Source organism: Silurus aristotelis (assembly GCF_946808225.1).
Source record: "Silurus aristotelis genome assembly, chromosome: 19".
Lineage (NCBI taxonomy): Eukaryota > Metazoa > Chordata > Actinopteri > Siluriformes > Siluridae > Silurus > Silurus aristotelis.
The window spans coordinates 8,767,697-8,792,968 of NC_139592.1; the positions used below are offsets into that span (position 1 = coordinate 8,767,697).

At 38.6% G+C, this 25,272-nt stretch overlaps 1 protein-coding gene across 1 annotated transcript; it reads right to left on the minus strand.

Moving 5' to 3' along the window:
• Positions 1-1,100: 1,100 nt before the first annotated feature.
• Positions 1,101-20,502, minus strand: epha2b (eph receptor A2 b). Its single transcript, XM_083570603.1, has 17 exons — positions 20,307-20,502; positions 19,707-19,774; positions 17,616-18,270; positions 9,328-9,483; positions 8,815-9,144; positions 8,457-8,581; positions 8,195-8,372; positions 7,957-8,044; positions 7,395-7,450; positions 7,179-7,304; positions 6,194-6,379; positions 6,035-6,096; positions 5,728-5,937; positions 5,399-5,548; positions 5,099-5,292; positions 4,625-4,780; positions 1,101-2,847 (listed from the first exon to the last, which is right to left on the minus strand). The coding sequence occupies exons 1-17, from the start codon at positions 20,386-20,388 to the stop codon at positions 2,739-2,741; spliced, it is 2,931 nt and encodes a 976-aa protein (XP_083426729.1). The 5' UTR covers positions 20,389-20,502; the 3' UTR covers positions 1,101-2,738.
• Between the last annotated feature and the right edge of the window lie 4,770 nt (positions 20,503-25,272).

Below are 25,272 nucleotides of genomic sequence, written 5' to 3' on the forward strand. Positions count from 1 at the left end.
ACAGATGATGGAAAATCTCAACATAGCTCTGGTTTTGGGTCTCCCACTCAAAGGACAAGTCATTTTAGGGACCTAAGATTGGGCACATGGATAAAGCCAGTCACAGAGCCACAGACACTCATGCAGACATGTGTTGAGAAATGCTAAGCAGGCCCTATCTTGTTCCCATGTTCCATCATCTACCTGATTAGTTTCGTTGAATTTGTTTAGAGAGTTTTCCAGCTTATTCACATTACCAAATATTTACATTCCTTTTTTGAATTTCCCACCTTATCTGAAGAATGCATTAGTGACAATGTCACCAAGATCATTCAAGAACAGCTGATAAACCAAACACAGGCACCAGGAAAGTCCTTCTAAGACCAGACATAATTAACCTTGAGGAGGTGAAAATGCCCTCGTTTTACATGAATCTGAAACAAGTAGATGATTAAACAAGGCTGTTTTATTACCTCGGCTGTTATATTCTCTAACATCATAACAGTTAAACTACAGCACTGCTGAATTCCTGGCTCTGATTAGTTGGAAGAATTTGTGCAAATGTATATATTCACACAGTAACGAAGTGGCTTTTGGCTGCAAGAAAAGTACAGGTTTATATTAATTTGTTATACATGTTAAAGTGTCCGTAGTAGGACCAATTCACAGACACTTAGATCTCACAATAAACAGCTATTTTTTGTTTTGTTTTAATGTTGCTCTGGTGAAGTTATCTGTAAGGAATTGTTTAACTTTAATGAATCAAGTTTTCATTCACTGTGAGCACTGCTAAAGTAAAGGTAGCTCTAAGTTTTCCAACATGAGGAAGCCTTTAGGGTGAAAGACCTTGCACTCCCATTTACATAACAAAATGCATTTTTCCCCCATAGTATTTAAGCTAAAAAATGCAAGAAAACAATGTAATGAAAACTAGCACTAAGTACAATTCACATTTCACACCATTAGATATAATTATGAATGGATTTAACAAACATGACTGTGTTCTTACATATTTTATAAAGTCATTAAAAAGTTGCTGTTATTCAGGAGGAACAGAACAAATTCTGCTTATTTTATGTTTAAAAAATAAAAAATAAAAGAATAGAAAGTCAAACGCTCAATGACAGAAGACTACAAAGAATTTTATTGCGACTGATAACATCAATTACAAAAAATCCCCGCTCAATGTTTTTAAGAAAATAAATAAAACAAAAATAAATACACTGTTAAATAAAGTACAAAAACAGTTGGCCAAATCTTTCTTTTATGCCAATTTTAGAGATTTGTGTATTTGTGTAACTGCATTTTTTTTTTCATTACATCATTAATGTAAGGGTACGGGCAAGATGGAGCAATATAAAGCATTAAAAACCATTCAAACTTGCATTTACTTGTTCTTTTTGTGTGAGTATCCAGATATCACACTTGCAAAATAAACAGCACCAAAATCTTTAAATCTCCATCAATACATTTATTTGCATTCAAATATTAGGAATGAAAATAACTTCTTAGTGAGGCACTACAAGCCATATACCATATTATGCCAAGGCCATATCTCTATCACTATCCTGCAAATTAAAGGAAAGCAAAAGTTTATCCAAATAAGACAGTTTTGCAAAAGTCTCATACAATGTAGTCAATGCATGTTAAAGCATTTCATTCTATAAATGTTGGTTCCATAAAATAAACCTTGTATTTATCATGCAAAATAAACATGAATGTGCCAAAAAGTACAAAATACAAAAATACAACTTGATCTTCCTTTTATATTACAGCTACTTCTTCTGGTAGAGTTCTTACAGTTTCCTTTCGATTATTTGGACTGCCATTTGGCCCACACATCATACACACAGGAACGATTCAATCCAACACTGTAGTCAAATTATAACCTAGACCATTTTTTTTACTGAATGTCACATAACATAATGATAAGATGAATCATGGGAGAAAGAAAAGCCCAGCATTTAAGCTGAATCAATTCCACCACTGAAATATTTTGTATTTAAGTGCTATTTTTGCTCCTGCATGCTGAAAACACAATGAATTTTTTAAACTGAACTTAACCTTGCCAATTCTTTGACAGCAAAGAAATGTAAGGCCATGCACTGTCAAACTTGCTTAGATCCATCAAACCAACGGCCAGCCCACACAACGAGAGGACCCTTAATGGCCTGCATTGTATAGCCCTTTTCAAAGGCTGTCCTACAATCATCACCTTGAACCTGACTGAAGACCATCAGAGTCGCTGTGCTTCATCCTTGTTAGCATGGGCAGGTTCATAAGTTCAAAAGAAAATGGCATGGTACCACAGCGCAAAGTAAACTGGAAGATCAATCTGAATCAGACATGACAATGCCCACTATTTCTATACCTCTAAAGAGCTATAGTTATGATGTACTGCATAAGTTCTGATTTATTTTTGATTTTATCTTCTTGCAAAATAAGCATGACTTCTCTCTAAAAATAAATCAATGTTTATTGTAAAAATATATTTCCAATATAAACATTTTGACTGATATGTCATTTTCATGTGTTGTTTTTTTTTACTTTATCCCCCCCCTCCAATTTTGATACATACATCAAATTTGCTCCAAGGCTCAATTGTGAAGAGAGTCCATCTTGTTAGGCTGGAGGGTGGTAGAGCCCAGGTTGCTGGGCCGTCCCTGCAGCCCGAGCCCAGGGTAGCTACAGTTCTTCTGAGTGTTTTCTCAGTCAGCTAAACAGTTTTATCAATGAGCTCTGTACACTCAGCGAGTGCTTCACACAGCAAATACACTCAGGGTGCTCGTCTGGTCCTTAAGTCCCAAGATACTGTAGGCGATTCTTTTTAGGTGTCCCGGCAGGCGTACGCCAATGTTACGGATATCCCTGTAAAATAAAAAATTGGGAGGGTGTAAGTAAATAGCAGGTCAAAGTGGTCTGATTGATTTCATTGTCAACTTTGTTTGCTAAAACTTTCCCTAAATGCTGTTTAAATGCTTGCTAATACTGGCACCCTCATCTTAAGAAAATAGTGAGGAAAGTTGTTATAGAAAACTTATTTTGTATTTTTGAAACAAACTGTAAAATCTAACCATTACCATTTATTGTCATTTGTTGAAAATGTTCCTCCTATAAAACATCCCTGTATCCACCAATGTTTTACAGGAACAGTTATAGCGCACCAACCAACAAATTACCACCATAATCCTTAAGCACAATTCCTGACCTTTAAGGGTAAATTGTCCCCAGAGGAAACCCCTAAATTTCTCTTTTTATTAAAGAAAAACCTTGTTAGGAGATTACAAACCCTTAGCTATGCATAGAGCCCTAGAAGCACCTTTTAAGCATTCTACTTATTGGCTGTACCACCAACCACCTTACACAATAGGGAGGAAAAGTAATTGTATTTATGATTAACAGCCCTGATGATTTAACAAGGCATAAAAAGGTCCCATGACTACCATGAATCACTGTTGTTGGAAACCATAGGATTGGAAGACTCAAATAGTATCTGGGCTCCCCCAACACAGATGGACTACTAAACCATAAAATAAAGTAAAAAAAAAAAAAAAAGAAAAAAAAATAATTATGACAAACACATCAAAGGCATTTCTGGTTCTCCACACATAGTTCATCCCACTTCCAGGCTAAATACACCCATGGGAGTGCAGTTATAGGTCACACAACTCCCAACTAGTGTAGACTCCCTAGCTGTAGATCACCAATGAGTTCTGGGCATCCATCAGACAGACTGCTTCCATGTATAATTTGGTACACACAAATCTTCAACCAGAATTCACACCTCTGTTCTATTAGAATCCATCCCTATATTGATGAATACCCTTTCCCCAAATTCTTATTATTCTACCCATTTCTTGTAAGAAGAGCCACATGGCCTCGTGGCCTCAGCAGGGAGAAACCGTGGTTCCTGGCTACGCTAAGAACACAGCCCTTGACTGGGTGCTGTGGGTGAAGGGAGGGACGATAAAGGAATAAAAAGGAATGGAGGAAGGGAGGGGGGGAATTAGGGCGGAGCAGCTGGCCACAAGCTACCACATCCAGGCCACCGAAATATGAAAAAAAAAAAAATAAAGTATTCTTTCCTGCCACCAGAATTTCCATTCAACCCCTTTGCACAAGCTGTTTTTTTCCCTCTAAACAACTCGTGAACTCTTACTTGTAAACTGAAATGTATCTGTAAGCCGAATAGACAAAAGCATTAATGGACTGTGGATGTGCAAATCTTTCTCTCTGCCCAGTACGCAAGCTACAATCACTCGATAAACTTTCACAATCACAAAAATAGTGGAACTCTTAGGGTTTAAAAATACAGTATTATGTAAATATTATATCCATGTCATACAAAGAGCTGCACTCAGATATTGTGACTATGTAGTTTGTATATTTAGAGCAGCAGAAAGTTGACTTACTTGGATTTGTAATTTATATAGTCATAAATCTATAAACACTGTTGAGAACCTTTGTTGTAGGGTGGAGTGGGTAACTTGCAAGCAATTTATAGTGGCGTTGCCACGAAAATGACAGGATGTTTGCACTTACATGAACTTTGATCCATGACTTTGATCCATGTAACTGTGTGTGTGATAAGTCCTCCCTCATAAAGTTTGTTATATTCCAACTGAGAGCATTCAGCAATACTTACTCGCTCTTCATCTGCAGCACCTGCTCCATGCTGATGATGCCTGCCATGCTGAAGTTCTCGCTGTACTGACTCATCTTTATAGACTCCAGCCATTCAGACACGGATCTGAAAGGGGACCCGTCAGAGCCACTGGTGCTTGGAAGTCGGATAGAAACTCTGAGCGGAACACAAGAAAAAAGTCAGCAGACCGAATCAAAACCTTTTTTTGTGTTTGTACATCTTATTTCAGGACAAAGGCTTTGAAAGAAAAAACCTGTCGGTTTTGTGACAGAATCTGATAAAACTATCGCTTGCGTGGATATAGTATGACAATAAACAGAAGTCAATTTAGTTTCATCCAAACTTTGCCACCACCCAGTTTCGTTTTGTTATCAGATCTAATTCCACAGCTGAGTCACTTCTGTAAAAAATTATACATGTTTTCACCACTATTTATTTGATGAATGAAAAATAAAACATGAATGCTAAATTTACCGTGGGTCAAAGTCAGCAATGGTCTTGAGGGAGTCTGGACTCTTGAGAAGTTTGTCAAGGAGGCTAAGGATATCCTGGAAGCGGGGCCTTTTTGAGCGATCTTGCAACCAGCACTGTAGCATTAGCTGGTACACGGCAGAGGGACAGTCCATCGGAGCAGGCAGACGGAAAGCTTCATTAATGGCCTTCATCACCTACCGTGAGAAATAATGGAGCTTAAGCTTTGCTCAGGTGACATCCTGGATAATAATAAGGACACTCAGTTATTGTTTAGAACTAGTGATTTATGACCGTGTCTACCTCGTGGTTGCTCATGTCCCAGTAGGGCCTCTCTCCAAAAGCCATCACCTCCCACATGACTATGCCAAAGCTCCAAACATCACTGGCTGAAGTGAATTTCCTGTAAGCAATAGCCTCTGGAGCAGTCCAGCGAATGGGAATTTTCCCTCCCTATAAAAAAACCCCACAAAAACGCTTCAGACTGAATGTTTTTCTTTAAAAAAAATGTCAAGGAAATAAAAATTATAAAGTCTAGCTGTTAAAATAAAGATAACTGCAGTGAAGACCTGCTTGTACAAACATTCTTCCGAAAATATTTCATTAAATTGCTAGGTGATCTCTACACATACACTAGTGGTGTAAGTGCCCTCTGGGTCATCCTCCAGAACCCGAGACAGACCAAAGTCGGAAACTTTGCACTCCAGGTTAGAGTTGACCAAGATGTTACGGGCAGCCAGGTCTCTGTGAACATAGCTCATGTCTGAGAGATACTTCATACCCGCCGCAATGCCACGGAGCATACCGACCAACTGAAAGGAGGACATTTCACCATCGTGGTCCTAAACAATAAAATAAAATGTTTTAATAAAAAATAAAAAAAACAGAGTACCATAAATGTATTTATGTTTTAGGGTTTTTTTAGTTTCATAACATTACCCTTAGGTATTTGTCCAAAGCACCATTTTCCATGTACTCAGTAATGATCATAGCATGTTTGACTGAAACACATGAAAGAAAAGTCAAGTTGCACTCCAGAAAAAGAAAGAATAAAAATAATTAACATGAAATTAAACTTTAAAAAAATCAGATAGTTACATTTGGTAACCACACCCTCCAAGCGAATAATGTTTTGGTGGGAGAACTGGCCCATGATGCTGGCCTCACTCAGGAAGTCCTGCCTCTGCTTCTCAGTGTAGCCTGGCTTCAGCGTCTTAATGGCCACCGCTGCCTCTTTCCGTCCGGGAACTTTCAGGTTTCCTCGGTAAACCTCTCCAAACTCACCTACAGCAGAGTAGCCCCCATGCATTATGCATATGGGTATCAGATAAGCCTTGCTGTGCTACTGATTTCACTGTTTTCCACAGGGGGTATTAAGTTACATTCTTTGAAGTCATCTCAGATACCATAGAGAGGAAATGGTAAACAAGGCACGTGTTTGAATGCACCTGGATGTGTGGACTAGCCCGAAACTCTTCTGGTCAATGTTTAGTTCTGGGGGATGGTAAAAATATATGGGTGTGTGTGTGTGTGTGTGTGTGTGTGTGTGTGTGTGCTTGTGTGTTACGAGGGCCTGGGAATCAGCTGTCACACACACAAAGTAAAAAGTGAAAGAGGGCCGTGGGAAGGCCTGCGGGGGAGCTCACAGGGGAAAGGTGACCATTCTGCCCCAATCCTCTCAGGGTTAGGGAGGCCTGACCATTAAGGTATATGCAATAAATACAATGAGTTAGTTTAAATTTAGTGCTGTTTTTTGTGGAGGGGCTCATATAAATAAACCTTTAACCTTCATTAATAGGTCTGTTTTTACAGAATTAGAGCTTGGTTTAAACTGAAGCATGAACTGGGTCATGAATTGGGTTAAAAAAATAATGGCAGATACTCTCAAGAGAGAAACACACTTCCGTTAAACAAAATATGTCTAAAATATTTCTAAACATGCAGAGCAAGCATCTGAACAGAATTTTTTTTTTCTGTTTCAATTGTCACTGCAGGCAGTGTGTGTGTTTTAGTGTTTGCAGATCTCCAAATAAATAATAGATGAATTAACATTTTCTGGAAGCCTGCCCAGAAATGTACCAACCTGCTCCTATGACTTTCTGCTTGGTGATATGACTCGGCTGGATCTCGCTGGCAAACTTAAGCACAGCCGTGTTAGGGTCTTCATATGTATGAGGATCAACATAAGTCTTCAGAGGCTTTAGTTGCTCTAGAGAAAAGAAGATTTACTAATATTAGGAAGGAGATAAACAAAGAGGACAAATAATTGCTGAAAAACTTCCAAGCTTCTTATATTAACCTGGGCTGGAGAAGTAGGCATCTTCTGGTCCTTGCCTTGTGTGAGAGTTTTTTCGACTGCAGAAATAATAAGACGACTTAATGAGTAAAACATTTCTTTTCATACTTAAAACTTAAAAGAGGGCCCAGTTTCAGGGCTGGCTCTATTCAGTCGAGGAAAGCTTTGATAAAAAAAAAAATCTGCCTGTGTTTGCCAAGTGGTGACAGGGTCTAGGTTATCAGAGACAACTACAAATGGTTCAGGTCACCTTCACATATCCACTACAGTCTCACACCTAAAAGAACCAACCTCCTCTTATCTGGAACAATGTCCGGCCCGATTACTTTCCTTTCAAAACATGTCTCTAGTTAAAACACTCATTGAGCAGTTGTATTCAAAACCACATTCTTTACTTTGAGTGGTAAGGAATGGATCCAGATAAAGAGAAAGCGAGAGCTATGAAAAGGATGATTCTGAATGGGTCTGGACATCTTGGATCATGCAGAGAAAAGCAGAGGGGGTCATGAACGAGCCAAGTGAAAGAGACAAAGCTACAGTGTAGGGAAGAGAAATTGTTTCTGACCGTTTGCGCAGGAGCAGGACCACCATCACGATAAAGAGTATGGCACCTCCTCCCACCACCGCGCCAAGAATCACTGCTGTGTTCCCCACTATGAAAAAACATTCAAAATAGCTGTATAAAATATTGGGCCTCCAATACAATCATAGCAAAAATATCACTTCAATTTCTAAAAATGCAAATCGATTAAAGATTCGATTTCAGTAAATATTCCATTGGGTTGAGCTCTGTTCTGCATTACCATCTGGCAGTGTTGAAAACTCCTCCTCGACACTGTTGCTGCCCATGTTGCCTTCAGGGCTAAGAGCTTGGACTTGGAAAAGGTAGACAGTGGAAGGAGAGAGGTCACTAATATGAACAGTGTTCTTCTCTAGGACCAGGACTGTGTATGTTTTACCGGTCTTCGCCTCATCTTTATCCTGCAGAATTTTTAAAAGCTGGTTAAAAAAAAGCCAAGTTCTTCACTAGTTAAAATAATGATTGATAATTGCCATGCTCCTGACCTTCTCACAATACATGAGCTTATAGCGAATGGAGCTGGGGTTGGCCCGTCGAGACACGGACCAAGACAATGACAGGCTCTTGGCACTTCTTTCCACCAGACGCATTCCAGTCACACTTGGAGGGTCTGCGTAATTCATAAAAAAATGATAAACATTTTATTGGACAAAAAAGTACATAAAGTTTGGAAAAGTGTTTTTTAAGGGTTTTGTTTTAGGTTTGCTTTTACTTTTCCTTGGAGCATGTATGTAGACATTAAAATTAATTTCTGATCATTTAGCTTGTTAAACATAGATTTTTGTCAAATTATTACCAGTTACAAATGATATACATAATCATTATCACTTTTACAGTGCTTACCTGTGTAGTGCAGGGCAGTGCTGATGGTGTTGGTGGCTCTCCTTGAAGAGAGCTGGGAAACACCACTCCGAGCTTCCACTGTGAAAGTGTAGTTAAGGTGTGGCTCCAGCTCACTAACGATCACCGAAGTTTCCTTTAGATCAGTATTGCTGGGCTCATAACGCACCTTTTCTCCACAGGGCTGACACACACTGCCCTCACAGCGCTCACATACCACACTATAGGTAATATCAGAGCGTCCTCCAGTTTCTCCTGGGGGACTCCAGGACAACTCCAGCTTCCCAATAGCCATAGTGGTAGCATCCAAGGTTTTGGGAGGTGAAGGTAAGCCTGCACATTATGGAAAGATATTATAAAACATCATCAGCCATGTAGGTAAATCAAGCTGTTTTTGTTAAGAATTGCAGCAACAAGACAAAAATGTTGCCAAGACCTGCAAAGAAGAAGCCTGTATTTATCGGTTAAGGTGGTCATTAGGATAATTTGTTGGGATGCCAGGTCATGAAGTCTCACCTGAGCATGCAGATGTCAAAGAGTCCTCTGTGGCTCGGTAAAACCCTTCCAGGCAGGGACAGCTCAGAGCGCCAGGACTTGAGGGGTGAGTGTTCTTTGGACATGGCTTACAGGCTTCATTGGACACTGAGGCCTTAAAGAAGCCTGGCTTACATTCTGTTAAAAGACCAAACCATACAAATCTTGGATAAGGAAAAGAGCAACAAAAGTCCTTTGAGAGTGTCTTAAAAACTCCATAATATATAACTTCTTAATTTCAATCTCTTTTGAAGTCTCTGCTATATGTCTAGATTTGCTTTTGAAAGAAAATGTGTAGAAATGAGACAAAGTGTGACTATGGCAAACATTTGAACCATCCCCCATTATTTTGTGCATTCAAGACCAGTCATCCCACATTCCAGACTTCAATACAGTAAGGTAAGAGAGCAAACTGGATAAAACCAGCAGATATGTCCATCAACACAGATTTACAGGTCTCAAAGTTTCTGCACAAAACAACTAAAGAAAACTAAACTTCAGATGACATGACTAATTTTACATTTAAACACACATACAAGCATACATTAAACTGTACAAACAGGGACCGCAAGAAAAGTTTCCTTTATTCAGTCTAAAAACATTCCACCAAGTTCAGGTCATGTCCTTCCTTTGTCCACTTCCACAACTGGATTCCCTCCAGCACACACTTCTTCCTCCACTGTACCACTTACAGGCTACTCGGTTTAGACGGTCAATTTTGCAAAAGCTAACCCAGCATCAACTCGGCATCCGTTTTGCTGCACAATGACAATGCATGGTTGAGGAATTTGTGCATGCATAAGAGTGAGTATTTGCTAGTGAAACACATAAAAAGTACAGTGTGTGTACAGGGTGTGAAGATAAAATATTTGCAGAGCCAGTGTTGGTTTCAGTATGAGGGCACTATAAAGAAACTTGACAGAGAAAGAAGGGGCAGTCATAGGAAACATTTTCAATCATTCAGTTGAAGGATAAAAAATATTGGAGCAAAAGAAGCTTACACCAAATCACTGTTGCCACTTCCTAGTTCTTTCTGTTTAAACAGCAAACAATATTCATTACAATGTATTCCACCACTTCCTACTTCAGTGCTTGGTGTCAACTGTGACTTTGTTTTGGGTTGAGCCACTTGCGCCAACAGGAGGGGTTTAGCCGAGGTATACTTTACCTCAAATATACAAGGACATGCGTTCTCCAATTTCAAAAGATAATTCTCAGCATGAAATACATTCAGTGTGGCAACCTAAAGCCAGTCAAGGCGTTAGAAGCTCCTCCTTTCATGTCCAGTCTTTTTCTTGTTTTTTTGTGCCAGCTGTTCCTGAGATTTTACTGCAACTTGTTAAGGCGGCCCTGCATGGAGGTGGGGATGGAGAGAGACAGAGGGGCTGACGGAGAGGAATAGAAGGGATAACGATTCCTGCTGGGACTGGAGTGAAAAGGAGGGGGTAGTAGGTCGGTGAGAGAAGAAAAAGACCCGACTTATTCACCACCAAGGGTGGTGAACAGCTGCTGCTGTGAACCAAAATTCACATAGCCACAGCCTCCACCTCTCTAGCTATAATCCCCTGAATTCTTGGGTCGCCATTGCTTACTTTTAGATGCATGCAAGGGTCTGGAATGGGCATCCACCAGCCTTTTCAGTCCAGACAACAGGCACAGAACACCACTCTATTGAGCAAGAGGGAAAACACTTGTTGCAAATAGTGGAGATGCCACATGCCACATGAATATGTGGGCTGCCTCCTTAATGACATTTAATAAAACCTGCATACATTTCTTATTGTTAGAGCAGATATAAGGGTTCTAAGGTGGAGTTTTGAAACCATGCATTACAATTCACAGAGGTAACAAAAGCAAGAAGGTTTTTTTTATAGCATATAGCATGTCAAAGGGGCAGTCTTAGCAAAAGGTTAATTATCCATTTCCATTTAAATTCTGTTGAAGTCCAAAATCTGGCATAACTCTCTCATAACTTTACACTTTCAAATCTACAAGTCTGAAAGGGGCTTTGTCTTTGTGCACTGGACACAACAGGAAGCAGGAAGCACGAGGCTGACGATTTGCTTCCTTCCGAGGGCAGCCAATCAAAGCATGTACATGCTCAGCAGGAGAATGCTACCCAGACTCTGGAGAGATGAAAAGAGGAATTAATTTACTGGCAAAAACACAAGGAGAGGTCAGAGAGAATTATGGAGGTTTGACTTTTGAGGAACACAAATTACATCTGTGTAAAACAGACTTCCTAGCAGCTCAGGGTAAGGGTGAGTCGTGAATCTGGGTTCTGCAGACTCTCAGCCTGTTTGGCATCAGGGGATTAGGCCTAAAGAGGCTCTGAGTGACTGTTTGTTTATTGTGACAGTAGCTGAATCCTGTTCTCTGGTGGCCTATCGGGATCTAGAAGCTATATGGGTTGATTGAGATGGTCACGGTGAAGACGGATGAGCTACTGACATTAACGGATGGATGCACGGACGGATGGCGGGTGAGCAGGGGGTGAATGAATGAGTGTATACATGCTGGCTGGACAACAGGAATCCCTCCAGGACAGGAGTTAGATGGGAGTGTTTTGCATAAAAAAAAAAGACAGGAAACAAAAAGCCCAGTTATTCGATTCTGCACTCAGGAGGGATTACATGTAGCTCCAGGCAGCAATGAGTTAAAGTGTCTTTCTCTATTGGGAGCTGATGGCCAAGTAAAACAAACAGAGCAGAGGAGTGAGTGAGGAGAGTGGCCAGGGGCTTGATACATGACGGGACGAGGTTAAATCTAGAAGTATGGGCAATGGGGGGAAAAGAAACACAAATATACAGTGAAATGCACTGAATATATAGCTGTGGGTAAATAAAGAATCAAGATAAGGACAATAAACATAGATCATTATGTAGATCGTTTTTTCCCCCCTCTCTGAAGCTATGAAACTAAATACTGAACTATGTTCCCTTTGAGTTCACTATCAGTTAGCATCTACTTTTGTGGTAAAGACAGAGAGTTTGTGATTCTTCTTTTTTGAAGTCTAAGATCATCCTTGAGGTTCACAATTGTGATAGTATTGACTGGGTAATATTTCTTATCAGCGTTTCTGTCAGCATAGCCTGTTAGAGCAGTCATTTGGCCCCGTGAAGACAAAGCCATGGCTGTGGTGTGGGGGTCAGCTGTAACATGAAGCCAGGAGAAGGCAGGAGATTGAGGAAGGTGCTAGGTATGTAAAGAGCATTAGTCCAGAGGATTACCAGCCCAATGGACCAGCTATAAGAGAATTACATCTACGCTTTACAATTCCACTTGGTCTTTCATCTGGTCGTTAACGAACACAATAAATGCTCTAATCCTATTCTTTTCACACTTTTTACCCCTTCTCAAGGAGGGGAAGAAGTGAGAAAGAGGTAACAAGGAGAAGATGAGTGGGAGCAAAAGGCTCTGGTAGAAGGGTTGAGGATTTAGTAATTTAAAAAAGTACTTAACACCACCCAAAGAGATGCCTGAAAAACAGCTAAAGATTCTAATTAGGTTGCCCAAACTGACCAAGAAACGATCCTTTGTTACAATCATATTTAAACTTATCTTCCAATTTCTGCAGATTCTAATAACAGGTAATGGTAATATTGCAGCCAAAAACCACCAAACAAATAAAAGTGGCAGATTCACAAGCGATATTGGGGTTTAGAGATGTTTGCCAAGTTTTTGTGAGATAAAGCTTCATTGTAGTTTTAATAGGAACATTTTTCGGAAACAGTTTCCTTAAATTCAAATAGCAGTATAGCTCGGAGTACACGGCTAAGCAAAACAAATAACCAAAAATTCTCTAATAATTGAAAAATAAATCAGTGTATGAAAGCAGTGAATGGGTTCAACAATAAAAATCCCTGAGCCGACGAGTCGGAGGGTCAGGGAGGATTAGCAGGCCTCCGGTTTCCGCTGTAGCTCGGCCTGTTGGGGCCACACGGTGCTGACGTGGGGGCAGGAAAGTGCTGAGCTCACACCCCAACCGCATAATGCACTCTGTGCATACACAGAGTCTACCCCATTATATGATTTCCCACACAGGAAACATCCCAAAAGGACTCACTTTCAAAAACCCGAACCTAAACACCCTTTAATACCCTAAACAATACAAACACAACAGACATCATTTTCAAGACACACACAACTTGTAATAGTTTTTTGTTAAAAGCAGGAAGTACCAATGAATCAACACTGACAAATATTATCAAAACTATGAGCCACTTCAATAGGAAAAAATCCTGATACTTTCCTTTCTTACTGATGACTCATTTTCCGGACAGAAAATTCTCCTTGCCTCATGCTACATCTAAAGTAACTGACTCCTAATAAGCATTTTAAATTAATCTCCAACAATGCAGGAAGAGAGTCATCGTGTTTAAAATAAATCAGAACAAATCATCATTTCGATGCCATGTGCTGTGATATGAGAACTTTTCACTCAGCTGGAGAGCGATCAAAGACTGCTTTTTCATGAGTTTCCCTCATTAACCTGTCAAAAGATGTTGAACACTGCATCAACCTGAAATGGCTAACCTGCAAACTTGTCATATGACTAGAAATTATGGATTTGTATAGTACACACAGGTAATTTCCATTTGCTTAAACTGTTGCCCAATTGGAGAAGAGAACATTAGCCTGAAGGAAAGGTGGGAGTAATTGTAGGTCAAACAAGAGTAAAAACCTTAAACATCAGAGATCACTATTGTGCTTGACATATTTCCCAAATTTTCATCTGCACACTGGGTGAGAGGCTGATTATATTTACATGCTAAAAGAAGCACAGGCAAATCCTCAGATTTCAGCTCTGCTCCAAAGAACAAAATGCTATTCAGATTCATCCTTTCTATCGTCTATGCAGCTCCCTCACCTTTCACCTCCATAGAACGGTAAAACAATGTGCTCCGTGGGCCGGTAAACTCCGCAAACAGCTTAGCATGAGGGCTACACTTAGAACCAGTTTCGAGTTCATTTCTTTATCCCCCTATTATGCTGCAGATCTTCAGCTCTTTTCGCCACAGGGCTCAAGAACAAACATTGTCTAAAGACTTCAGGGAAATAGTGGAGTCAATCTAACAGAAGATCTCAATAAGTGGCTATTCACAAGTAATTTCCAAATTTAACTCTGCTCCTGATATAAGTGACTGAAAAGTATGCGACTTTAATGTGTGCATCTCTAAATCTATATAAACACTCAAGATTTGATTACAGTGTTGTATATTCCCAAAGAGTTAAGATTATACCAGTTTATGCATTATTTACACACTTTGCGTAAACATACGTACTTCTAAGCCCCCAAGAGGCAGACTGACAAGCAAATCTGTTTATGTAGTGTAAATTATTTGAATTTTAAAAAAGTAAGTCTAAATAGTGTATACAGGGCCAAGTGAAGCTTGCAGGACATGAAACTGTCCTTAAAATTAAATGGTACAAGCAAGCAAAAATAACTCATCGATTGAGCAAACTACTGTATTTGTTCTCAAACAGGGTTTTAGAATTTTAGATTTTGGACATGCTTGGTCTACTCTGTCATCTTACAGTCATGCAGCTTTACAGTACTCGTAAAAAACTAAACAAAACAAAAAAAGGCTCAACGAGGCATACACAGAAGATATAGCTCTATAAAGAATATTTTTTTATAATGTTACTATTTGACCATTGCAAAATTTCTTAATATTGATCGATATTTGACCATTTTTCCTCCCTAAGGAGGAGGAGATAATTGAATTTACATTTGAAAGTTAACATGGGAAAATGCTGGGTGGACAGTGTAACATATGACAGCAGACATAACAGATGTGACAATAGACATTAAACGGGTACGCTTTTATATTATATATATATATATATATATATTTATATTATATATATATATATATATATATATATATAGAGAGAGAGAGAGAGAGAGAGAGAGAGAGAGAGAGAGAGAGAGGAGGGGGTTTGTGATTGTAGCAAAAATTTCTGTATGTTTAATTCTTCTTAGTTTATATATATAATATGTATGTGTTTATGAATTTTTTTAGAGTGCATAGAATAGTAAAAGCATTTCTTTTATAATTATGTAAACATTTTTGTGCAGATAAACAATAGTCATTTTACCACCCCAAAAATGCATTCACACACTGGTTACATTTATATGGCAGGCAAAAACTTTTTTCCCCCAGACAAACATTAGCTGATGTAAATATGTGCAGACTTCATTCTTCAAGGGATTTTTTTTTTTGCTTTCTGTAACTAAATTGTAAAGATCTATTAGTCAAACGTTTCTTTAGAAAACCAAAATTGGTTTCTTAATGGAATTGTGGTTCTAAATCTGTCAGACTATTAAACATTTTTTATGTGGTATCTTAATGATATACACCCTTAGGAAAAACTGATAAAACCTTAAGGGTTCCCCAGTTTATTTCCCTTGAGGAATCATTAACATACACACGCACACACACATGCACGTTTTTCTAAGATACTTTTTCTTATTGATGACAAGAACAAAATGTCTCTTTTGTCTGTTGTTCCCTTTTGCTCTATCATGTAACTTGTGACAGAAAATAACTGAAAAATTTCTACAGAGCTGCAAGCAAACCTAGCATTTAACGCTCTTACACTTATATCCGCACCCAAGTCAATTACAACCCAACAGATCACTAAACCACGCATCAGACTTTCCACTTAGTCACATTCACTTTAATTCCAGTAAAAGAAGAAAAATAAATAAAAAAAAAGTTAAAGACCTGCTTTAAAAAGGAAAACAAATAACAGCCTAAAAGATTCAGCATCATTATGCCCAAACCGCTCACTTTATTCCTCCTTGTGTACCTTCAATACAGAAGCCAAAATCCTTTGGTGGCTTTCTGGAACTATAGTTATTTGTCTAACTGAGCATCAGAGAGCCTTATGGCCTGCGACAGGGCGTGGGCACACGCCACTAATCTTGCGCAATCTAAGCAGTAGGTTGGGCAGCAAGGCTTTGTGTGGTCAACTAAGGTATGTGCCTCTTTATGCCAGTGATGGTTATGAGCATTGAATTGTGTGTTTTATTAGTGAAAAGTGTTAATACTTAAAGGCGTGTGTGATCACCACAACCCTGTTTAGGTCCATCTTGTTTGACTGAAGGCTGTCAAACTCTTTTACCCCAATCTCGTTTTTAGTGCCCTCTGTTGCTTGCCCTTTTTCGTAGATCCATCACAGAGCGGCAGCACTGGCCTGGAGCTCTCCATGGGGAATTCCTCAGGCCTGCAGTAATCAGGGAGGCTTCTTGGTAAAACTAACAGGAATGTACCACAAAAGGTGGGGCAAGTGGGACTGATAGCTGGAGCTGAACACTGAACTACATTGTTCTGCAACCTTAACATTCCATTCCCCCAACCTTTCCATCATTCCCTCCCTCTTGGCCTGTGTCAAGCTACATATCTCATGATAAACACCAGCACTCTTGCTTTTCTTCCTTACATTAACATGACTTAATACCTGCCAGAATATACAGAATAATGGACATCTTCAGAATTAAGAAAGAGCTCAATTATCTGAGTAACAGCATTGTAAAGGTGGTATAACCTGCCTCCGCAAGAGTCAAGGTTACAGGAAAAGCTTTGTTAAAGTGCTGGGGTGTGCATACATTTGTAATGGAATCATTCTGAACAGGTCCTGGCATGCCAAGACTCCAATGGACGTTTCTTTACTCACCGAACACCTGAATGTCAAATGGCTAAGCACTTACTAGAATAGAGAACCATGGAAAACAAAACACACAAGAAAAGAGAAGTAGACATACTCTGAAGTAGGTTTTAATCCAATGAAAAACTCCTGCCTCGAGCAAAAGCATTTGCAAAAGTCACTGACAAAGAATGCTGGGGTTAGAGAGGCAACAACTACAACTGCAGAGAAAATGTGCCTCCATACACAGCAAACCTTGCTTTCAAAAAGTTAACATATAAAAACAATCAATAACATAGTAAGTGAAAAATATATTTATGAAGATATATTATAAAGTATTTATCTCTATCTAAATTTTTTTTTCAAGAAATATAATTTAAAAGAAATATGCATTTAGCTTACAGTTGAAGTGGTGGAATGCTCAAGAAAGAATTTAAGTCATTTAACCCAAGGCATTATGCATTATAAAGCTGTAGAAACCCTCATTAGTGTTTAAAACACACAACGCAGTAATAAATGCATATGCCAGAAATCATGTTTGTTCTCTTAAAAATAAATCTAAAGTTAACCAGCTGGCAACAGGGTAGATACTATATTATTTAGACTAAAGGCCTTACCTTGGCATGTATCGTCCACAGCTTCAAATCCTGGGCTGCATTGGCACTGGCCCACAGGCACCACCCATTCTCCATCCACAGTGCAGTAAATTCGTGGTTGGTCCTCACTCTCAGCATTTTTCACACATGCCCCAGCCACTTCACGCAGTGCCTGGTTCTCACCCCCTGCCACTGCTACTGTCTCAGGGAATGCTGCCAAGCTCTTTACAGTGGCGGGACATGTTTTGTAGTAAACTCTTAGAGAGTAGATAGCTACACAGGCACCGATGTCCTGGAACGCCAAGTAAAGGCCCTTGCGGGAGAGATTCTCCACCACTTTCGTCTCTGTGTTGATCTTCATGTCTCCAATGACAGAGATTTCGTCTGGTGCAATGGTTGCGACCTTACGGAATTGGCCCTTACGGAAGCTGGTGCCAATATCAGCATCGGCTTCGGAAGCAAACAGGTTGAAGGTTTCTTTGCAGGTAAGTGAGTCCGTGCTGAAAGTATTGCAGTCACGCACAAGAAAGCGTATCTCCACAAAGACCCGTGTGGCAGAGGGATGGCGCTGGATGAAAGTAGTGCGCAGCCAGTTGTCCTGTTCTCGCTCTTCCACATTGCAAACAAAATAGTTATAGAACAAGGTGCCATTAACAGCCTGCTGGCCTATCTCCCACTGCAGCCATAAAAAAAAAAAAAAAAAAAAAAAAAAAAAAGAGAGAAAGATTCAACTAAGAAACATTCAAAACCAAGATTGCAGAGGAGTAACGGATGAGGGCAAAAAAAAATAACACAAAAAGGCCTCAACATGGAATTTTAAGTACTACCAAGGGCAGTGGATCATTACCCATCATCATCTAGCAGAAAATAGCATTTCAATCCACCTACACTATAGACTGATGTAACTTGGGGTAACATCTTTTAAGAGCAGTTTGTGGGATCTTTTTCCCCTCTGCATGTTGCCACTGTGCCATTAATTAGAGAAGAGGTGGGTAATTTTCACAGTGTGTGGCATCATAATAAAACTACCCATACCATGCAAGTGCAGCGGAAATGTTCGTATAAAAACTCACTCCCTTCATCAACACAATTTATCATTTTAAAGGTCCCTTATACTCTCTTTAAATACCAGGCAGCTCATTAAGAGTGCAATTAAGCCTCTAGAAGGCCCAACCACGATAAATCACTGCCATGTAAAATTTGCCCAGATCCAGAGCTTTTTCCAAACTATCAGAAGCGGTATATTTGTTCTAAATTTTTGTTTAAGGGAGCATGCTGAGAATTTGTTAATGAATACAAGACAAAACTTGCCCCAAAATCTTGCCCTGGTATGAGAACAATTTGAATTTGCGAGCAGAATGAAACAAAAGCATGACGGCTAAAGCACACGGTATGAGAAATTTCCAATATTTTAAATATGACCATTATATATACACATTTGAGTATGATTTATTTATTTTGCATCTCTTTAGAATTTTTGTTAACACCTACATTAGGTTATCACAGATGTTCCACATCAAAAAGTTTTACCATTAGTTACAAAAAAAAAAAAAGATAGATTTTATATGTTAAGAAATGCCAAAATGTATCTCTTCTTTTGATTTAAATATTCCACAACATACAAGTCTTATAATAAGTTTTCATTTTCCTTCACACATCTTGCAAAAGTGTACCAGATATAATCCTTTGCCTTCTTAATTAAAAAAAACATCCGCAAGAGGAGAAAAACTTTACCACTTGGATCTACATGTAGGCATTGTCAGAAACCATTTACACATAAATAATCATGGTACGAGTTTCCATGAGCATTTTGATTCATTAAAACTCTAAAGGGCCACATGCGCCCTGCTCGATAGTTAATGACACCCTTATAGCTCTCAGGGCTTTAAAACAGCCTGCATGGAGCAGTAAAGCTGCAGGCCTGCTTTCTTCTCTTGGGAGAAGTACAGACATGTCTGAGAGGCAAAAGGAGCAAGAGCTCAAAACCAACACAATCCAGTGATTAAGACAGCCCGGAGAAAAACCTAAAGGAATAAAACTGAATCCGGATAAACATATATTAGTGTTTTGCCGCAATGGAAGGTGAGATCAGATTCAATCTGTGTCACTCACCCCTTGCTGGTCGGGCCATGTCAGCCAGCCCAGCTCTCCTCCAGATTCCACCATGTCCAGTAGCACCTCTGGAAGAAGAAGATCGAAATTAAATGTTAATAATTAAAATCATCAGCAGGTAATAAAACTAGGTTATATCCGTTTTAAGAAATGCATTAAGTTTAAAGGTTAAGCAACAGGTGAATCACGACTTTCGTCACGTCTTTATGTGACTGATGAAGATATAATAAATAAAGAATCTTATATTCGAATTTTTTTACACCGAGATTTTTTGTTTTGTTTTTGTTTTTTACAATGACAATTCATACAAATATTTTGCACTCATGCCTTTCTTTCTGCGGAACTGTAACCTTGGATAAACTTTTCAGTCTTACATTTGACATAGTATGTTCACACTGTTAAAACAAGCTCAGTTCAATCACAACTTTGAATTTATTTTGATCTTAAGTAAACATCATTACGTGTAGAAAAAAAACCCTTGAAGTTACTTGGCGTGCCGCTGTGAGTCCCGTCCATGTGAGTGAACCAACATTTACGCAAAGTTTTTTATTGTGTTACTGATGATTTCAAAACTGATCAAAAGAAAAAATCTTAACTTACCTTCTTTATACTGAAGAGAAATAAATACGCAGTTCATAAATACAGTAACAAATAAGATTCGTTTTATCCGGCGGTAATCCATGCTGTGTGTGGAGTGAGTAAAGACCTGAGAGGAGCTCCACGCTGAAACTAGCTGTTCTACCAGTTGCGCTTCTTAGACTCCCATTGAGTCTAAGAAGCCATAAACCCCGCCCCCTGGAATGCTGAGAACGTTTTCATGGTAATGGGGTGTGGCCCTTGGAAAGTTCTCCGCCCACAATCTGTCAAAAGTTAACCTACCTGTAACCTGTAATTTGCACCTTTAGCTTCTGGCCAAGTTCAAGCAGTTATAACTGAACAAGAAATATGCTTTTTTTTTTTTTTTTGCATCCTCCATGATTTATGAGTGCATGCAGAAACTGTACTATATTTTACAAAATGTCATTGACATTATTGAGAAATCAATATCTATCTATCTATCTATCTATCTATCTATCTATCTATCTATCTATCTATCTATCTATCTATCTATCTATCTATCTATCTATCTATCTATCTATCTATCTATCTATCTAATTGCAATAGTTTGCACATTTTAGTTTGTGTGTGTGTGTGTGTGTGTGTGTGTGTGTGTGTGTGTGTGTTTGGTTTATTCTACAACCGTGGAATGACCTTCCAAACCAACAGAGCATTCAAACTCAGGCATGAGAGGTCCCTAAATGAACATGACGACAATGTAAATGTAAAACCTTCTCAGTCACCATTTATGGCATTTTTGCAGACACCCTTAACCAGAGCAACTTACAGCTGTGGGTCAAAAGTAGGGACCAGCAGTGGCAGGTTGGTGGGGCTGGGATTTGAACTTGCAACCTTCCCATCCATAGTTTAATGCCTTAACCACTGAACTACCACCTCCCCATGGATTGAACAGCTTTTGGTAGAATAGTGTGCATCTATCTTTTAGAGTTTTACTAAGATATAGAATCTATGTCAGGCGTTTCTAAGATGTCTTTATTTTTTCATTTGAAAAATTTGTCAATCAAATGTTTTTCAGAACAGATTTACAACGACAAAGAAACAACAACAAACCCAACTCAAGAAATGTAAGAATGACTGTTAACAATTTCTTTCTATTATTTTTGCCCTAAAGGTATGCAGCTATTCAAAACTGAATGCCTTTCAAAGTCATCTTATCTTAAGCAATATTGAAAGTTACCAAAGTTTTTTCTTCATTTTTTTTTAAAGTTAGTTTACAGGCATTATTTACAGGCATTAATTTGTGTATTGCTTTATCACTTTGACTTTTGAATATAAACATCTAGTTCCACCTTCTAATTAATAAATTGCACCACTACTGTATGCTGCCCAGCAGGAGTCACAGGATGACAATGTGCTTGAGCTTCAACACAGCTAAAGATGTGACAAAGGCTTCCCCTAGCAACTCTGAGGAATTTCAGAGTCAAGCTCTCTATATTTTGAAACCCCCACTTTGCTGACTCCACAAGAGCCTCGTACACACTGAAAGGCATTTACACAATGCCCTGGTGGCAGGAGGTTGGCTATTTTGAAGATGACAGGATCTTACAACAACCCTTTCATTTGTTTTTGCATCATTTTACACAGGAAATAGCTCACACAGCTTGTACATTACAGGCCACGAGAAACAAATAATGCACTTGAGGAAAAAACAGCAGATACATTGTGCAATTGTCAAACAGAGTGCATTGAACACCAAATTATTATATATATTTTTATATTTGCACCTACAGCATAATCTAAGGAAGCAAAATACGACTAGGTGTCTTCATACAATCTGGGCAACACTATGTTCAGGTACAGATTAACAGGAACTGTATCTTTGCACAACAAATTTAATTCTTTTGTTTTCTATAACACTTTGTTGAGACTCACCTGGGGGGAAGATTTAGAATTATTACTTCTGCCACAGGAGTGCTGGTGTTTGTCAAAATGTCTACAGCTCACGCTTCCAGCCCCCCAGGCTTAAGCGTATACAAAAACCCTTCACACCAGGCACTGCTCCTGAGGTTTCAGTGCTCCATTCAGCCAACAATGCATGTCGTGAACATCCCCGCCCCTCACTCCTCACTTCACTCACACCTCTTTTTCACACATACATATGAATACAAAGGCAGAGAGATTGAGAGAACAAGAAAGAGTGGACTATTTCTCTAAGTGCAAGTACCTGTGTAAAACACATGTTAATAAATGAACAATACAGTGTTTTTACATTTTGTACCCCTCCCTGTCGGACAGAAAATGGAACAAGGGGCCGGTCTATTAGAAGAAACGGTTCAGTGTTTGAATTGAAGTTTACAGAAGTTTGCATTTTATTTAGCATGTGATTGTCATTTTATATTCTCCTATATGTCTTTTTTTTAATCTACTAATATAACTTATCTACTCCGAAAATATTATAACTGAAAATTTTCAGTGTAACTGATATGGAAAAGCAATAAATGGGGCTTTGTGTGGTTTAGTGGGAGGGCTGCCAAGCACAGGTGCAAGTCAACTCAACAGCAGTGTGGCTAACAGCAGGCTCATTGTTAGAAGCCCATCAACATATAGCATATGTGGCTTATAGAGGCAAGTGTGAGTTAATGTATATCACAGTGGATACACTCTGAGGGAATATCATTGCTTCCTGTTCTAAATATGGGGAAACATCTGACTCTTTTCCAAAGCCAGATTTTTCTTTCCTTTTTTTTTAAAGTAATTTCTCTATTTTTAAATATGGTTTAATTTGTATATCTAGCTTTTAATTGACTTTATTTAGCCAATTCCTGCTATTTTTCATGTTGTAATAGTTTCTCTTTTTTTTGTTTTTTTTGTTTTTTATGTTAATGAGCGTGTGCACTTTTTGCATTTCAGACATACCATTCAAGACCTTAGTGGTCTGGATGAGTGGGAGAGAACATCCTCACATTTACACTCACCTCTCACTCTTCAGTTTCAGTGAAACTATACTGACTGTACTGTATTCACTGTTCTTGGCTGACTGTAGTGAAATCCAATGTCTTCTGTTGATTTAGTCCATCTGCCTAAAAATTCAATGTGAGGTGCTATTGTAGGTGCTTTTCTGTTGACCACGATTGTAAAGTAGTCATATGAGAAGATATGGGCTGCTTCCTGTCAAATCAAACTACTGTATTCTATTGTTTAATATGAACATGGTCTGTATCTGCATGGCCACAAAATTGACTGACTGGATAATTGCATGTCTATGCAGGTGTACGAGGTTCCTAATAAAGTGGACAGTGAGTGTATGGTTTATTATGTGAATTTCTTAGTGTTTGATTTTGGCATTAGGCCACTTCCTCTACATTCCTAACCACTACAGGATCAACCTCTATATTATCAGTGTAGCCAACTGGAACAAAACGCTGGTAAGATCATTCACATGGAACAGTAAATCATCTGAACAAGAATTTTCAGACAGGGCAAGCCTAGGATCCTGACAGTAAATCTCATATATTATCTGAAATTGATCAACCAGTGGAAATGGAAAATGGAAAAAATAGACAATGTGACATGTTTGTTTGGTAGTCCCTTTAATGGCATAATGGCAAGGAAATACAAAGTATAAATAGAATAGGAGAAAATAAGAAATACGAACAATAAAATAGAATATAAAATTTTTTTTATGAATGAATAAATAAATACAACCAAAATCACAATAATATAAGCTTGAGATACAGTAAAAAGACAAAGACTGCAAAAAGGCAGAAACATGGAATTTATGCATAATTATAAAATAATTGCAAATGTCACCGTAATTTTGTTAATCTGTTTTTTTTTTTTTTTGTTTGCTTTTGTACAGTAGATTTAGCATATTTATGAAACATAAAAAAAGATATTAAACATCTGTTAAGACATCTGAAAAAAAATTTAAATAGCAATATAAGTGCATCTGGATTTCAGTGTGCGAAATATTTTTAAAAAATGTCAATGTCTGGCTTAAAACTTGACATAAAACTGCCTTCATCCTCTCCTATGCCCTCTAAACATTATCCTTATTTGTAATACAGGAAAAAATACTCATCAGTTTCCTCTTTAAAAATCTGTGAAATTAATATTTGTAGAGATGCATGGTAAAGATTGTAGTTGGCAAATAAGAAGGGACCACATTGTGAGTATCTTTTCTGTACTTCAAACCAGGCAAATGGGAACTGTATAAGATTAATTTAGATATTATCAGATTTGCTAATGAAATAATGACCAGATTTGCCATTTGAATGTATAGTCAAATCCATGTTTCTGTTTCTGTAAATTTATAAATAGTGCCACGAATTTTAAAGGCTATCAGAGCTGACTTCCCCTACAGATCCTAATGTGTAGAGTAGAGACTGGAAAGACACAAGACCACCCACCGTGATGAAGGCTTGTCTGTACATAGTCTCTTGAGAGACTTTATTAAAGAACCACCACCAAGTCCAATCCGCATGGAGTGAAGGCAGTTGCTACATGTCATTGTAAATGAGCAGACGAAAGAGAAGAAACAGAACAATAGTGGATCAAACCACAGCTCTGAACCTTCAAACTCTGAATTGCACAGTAAAGTGCATTAGTTGTTTGAGGTTTCTATTATTGAAACCCATTGCCACTGTTTGTATGATCATTCTTTATGAACTGGGAATAATCTGTGAGTAATGTGTACACATGGCCTTGGCCTCTTTAAACTGATGCAGGGGAAGAACTGTTCCAAAGTCTGGGCCAAGCTGCAGGATAAATTCTACAATGTGTGGTTGCACATGAATGCAGACCTGGGGTTGGGGGTGCTGCCTTCATTATCCATACCCCAAAATTACATAGTAGTCTTGTGGTTGGTAGAACCCTAAAGAGGCATTCTTTTGGCCTTTTGCATCCACACCATTCCCCCCCCCCCTGCATTTTGTCATTCGAAATAATGCAGTCTTAATCTATATAGTGGTTTTAATGCAGAAAGATTGATATGTCCTGCATAGGGTTA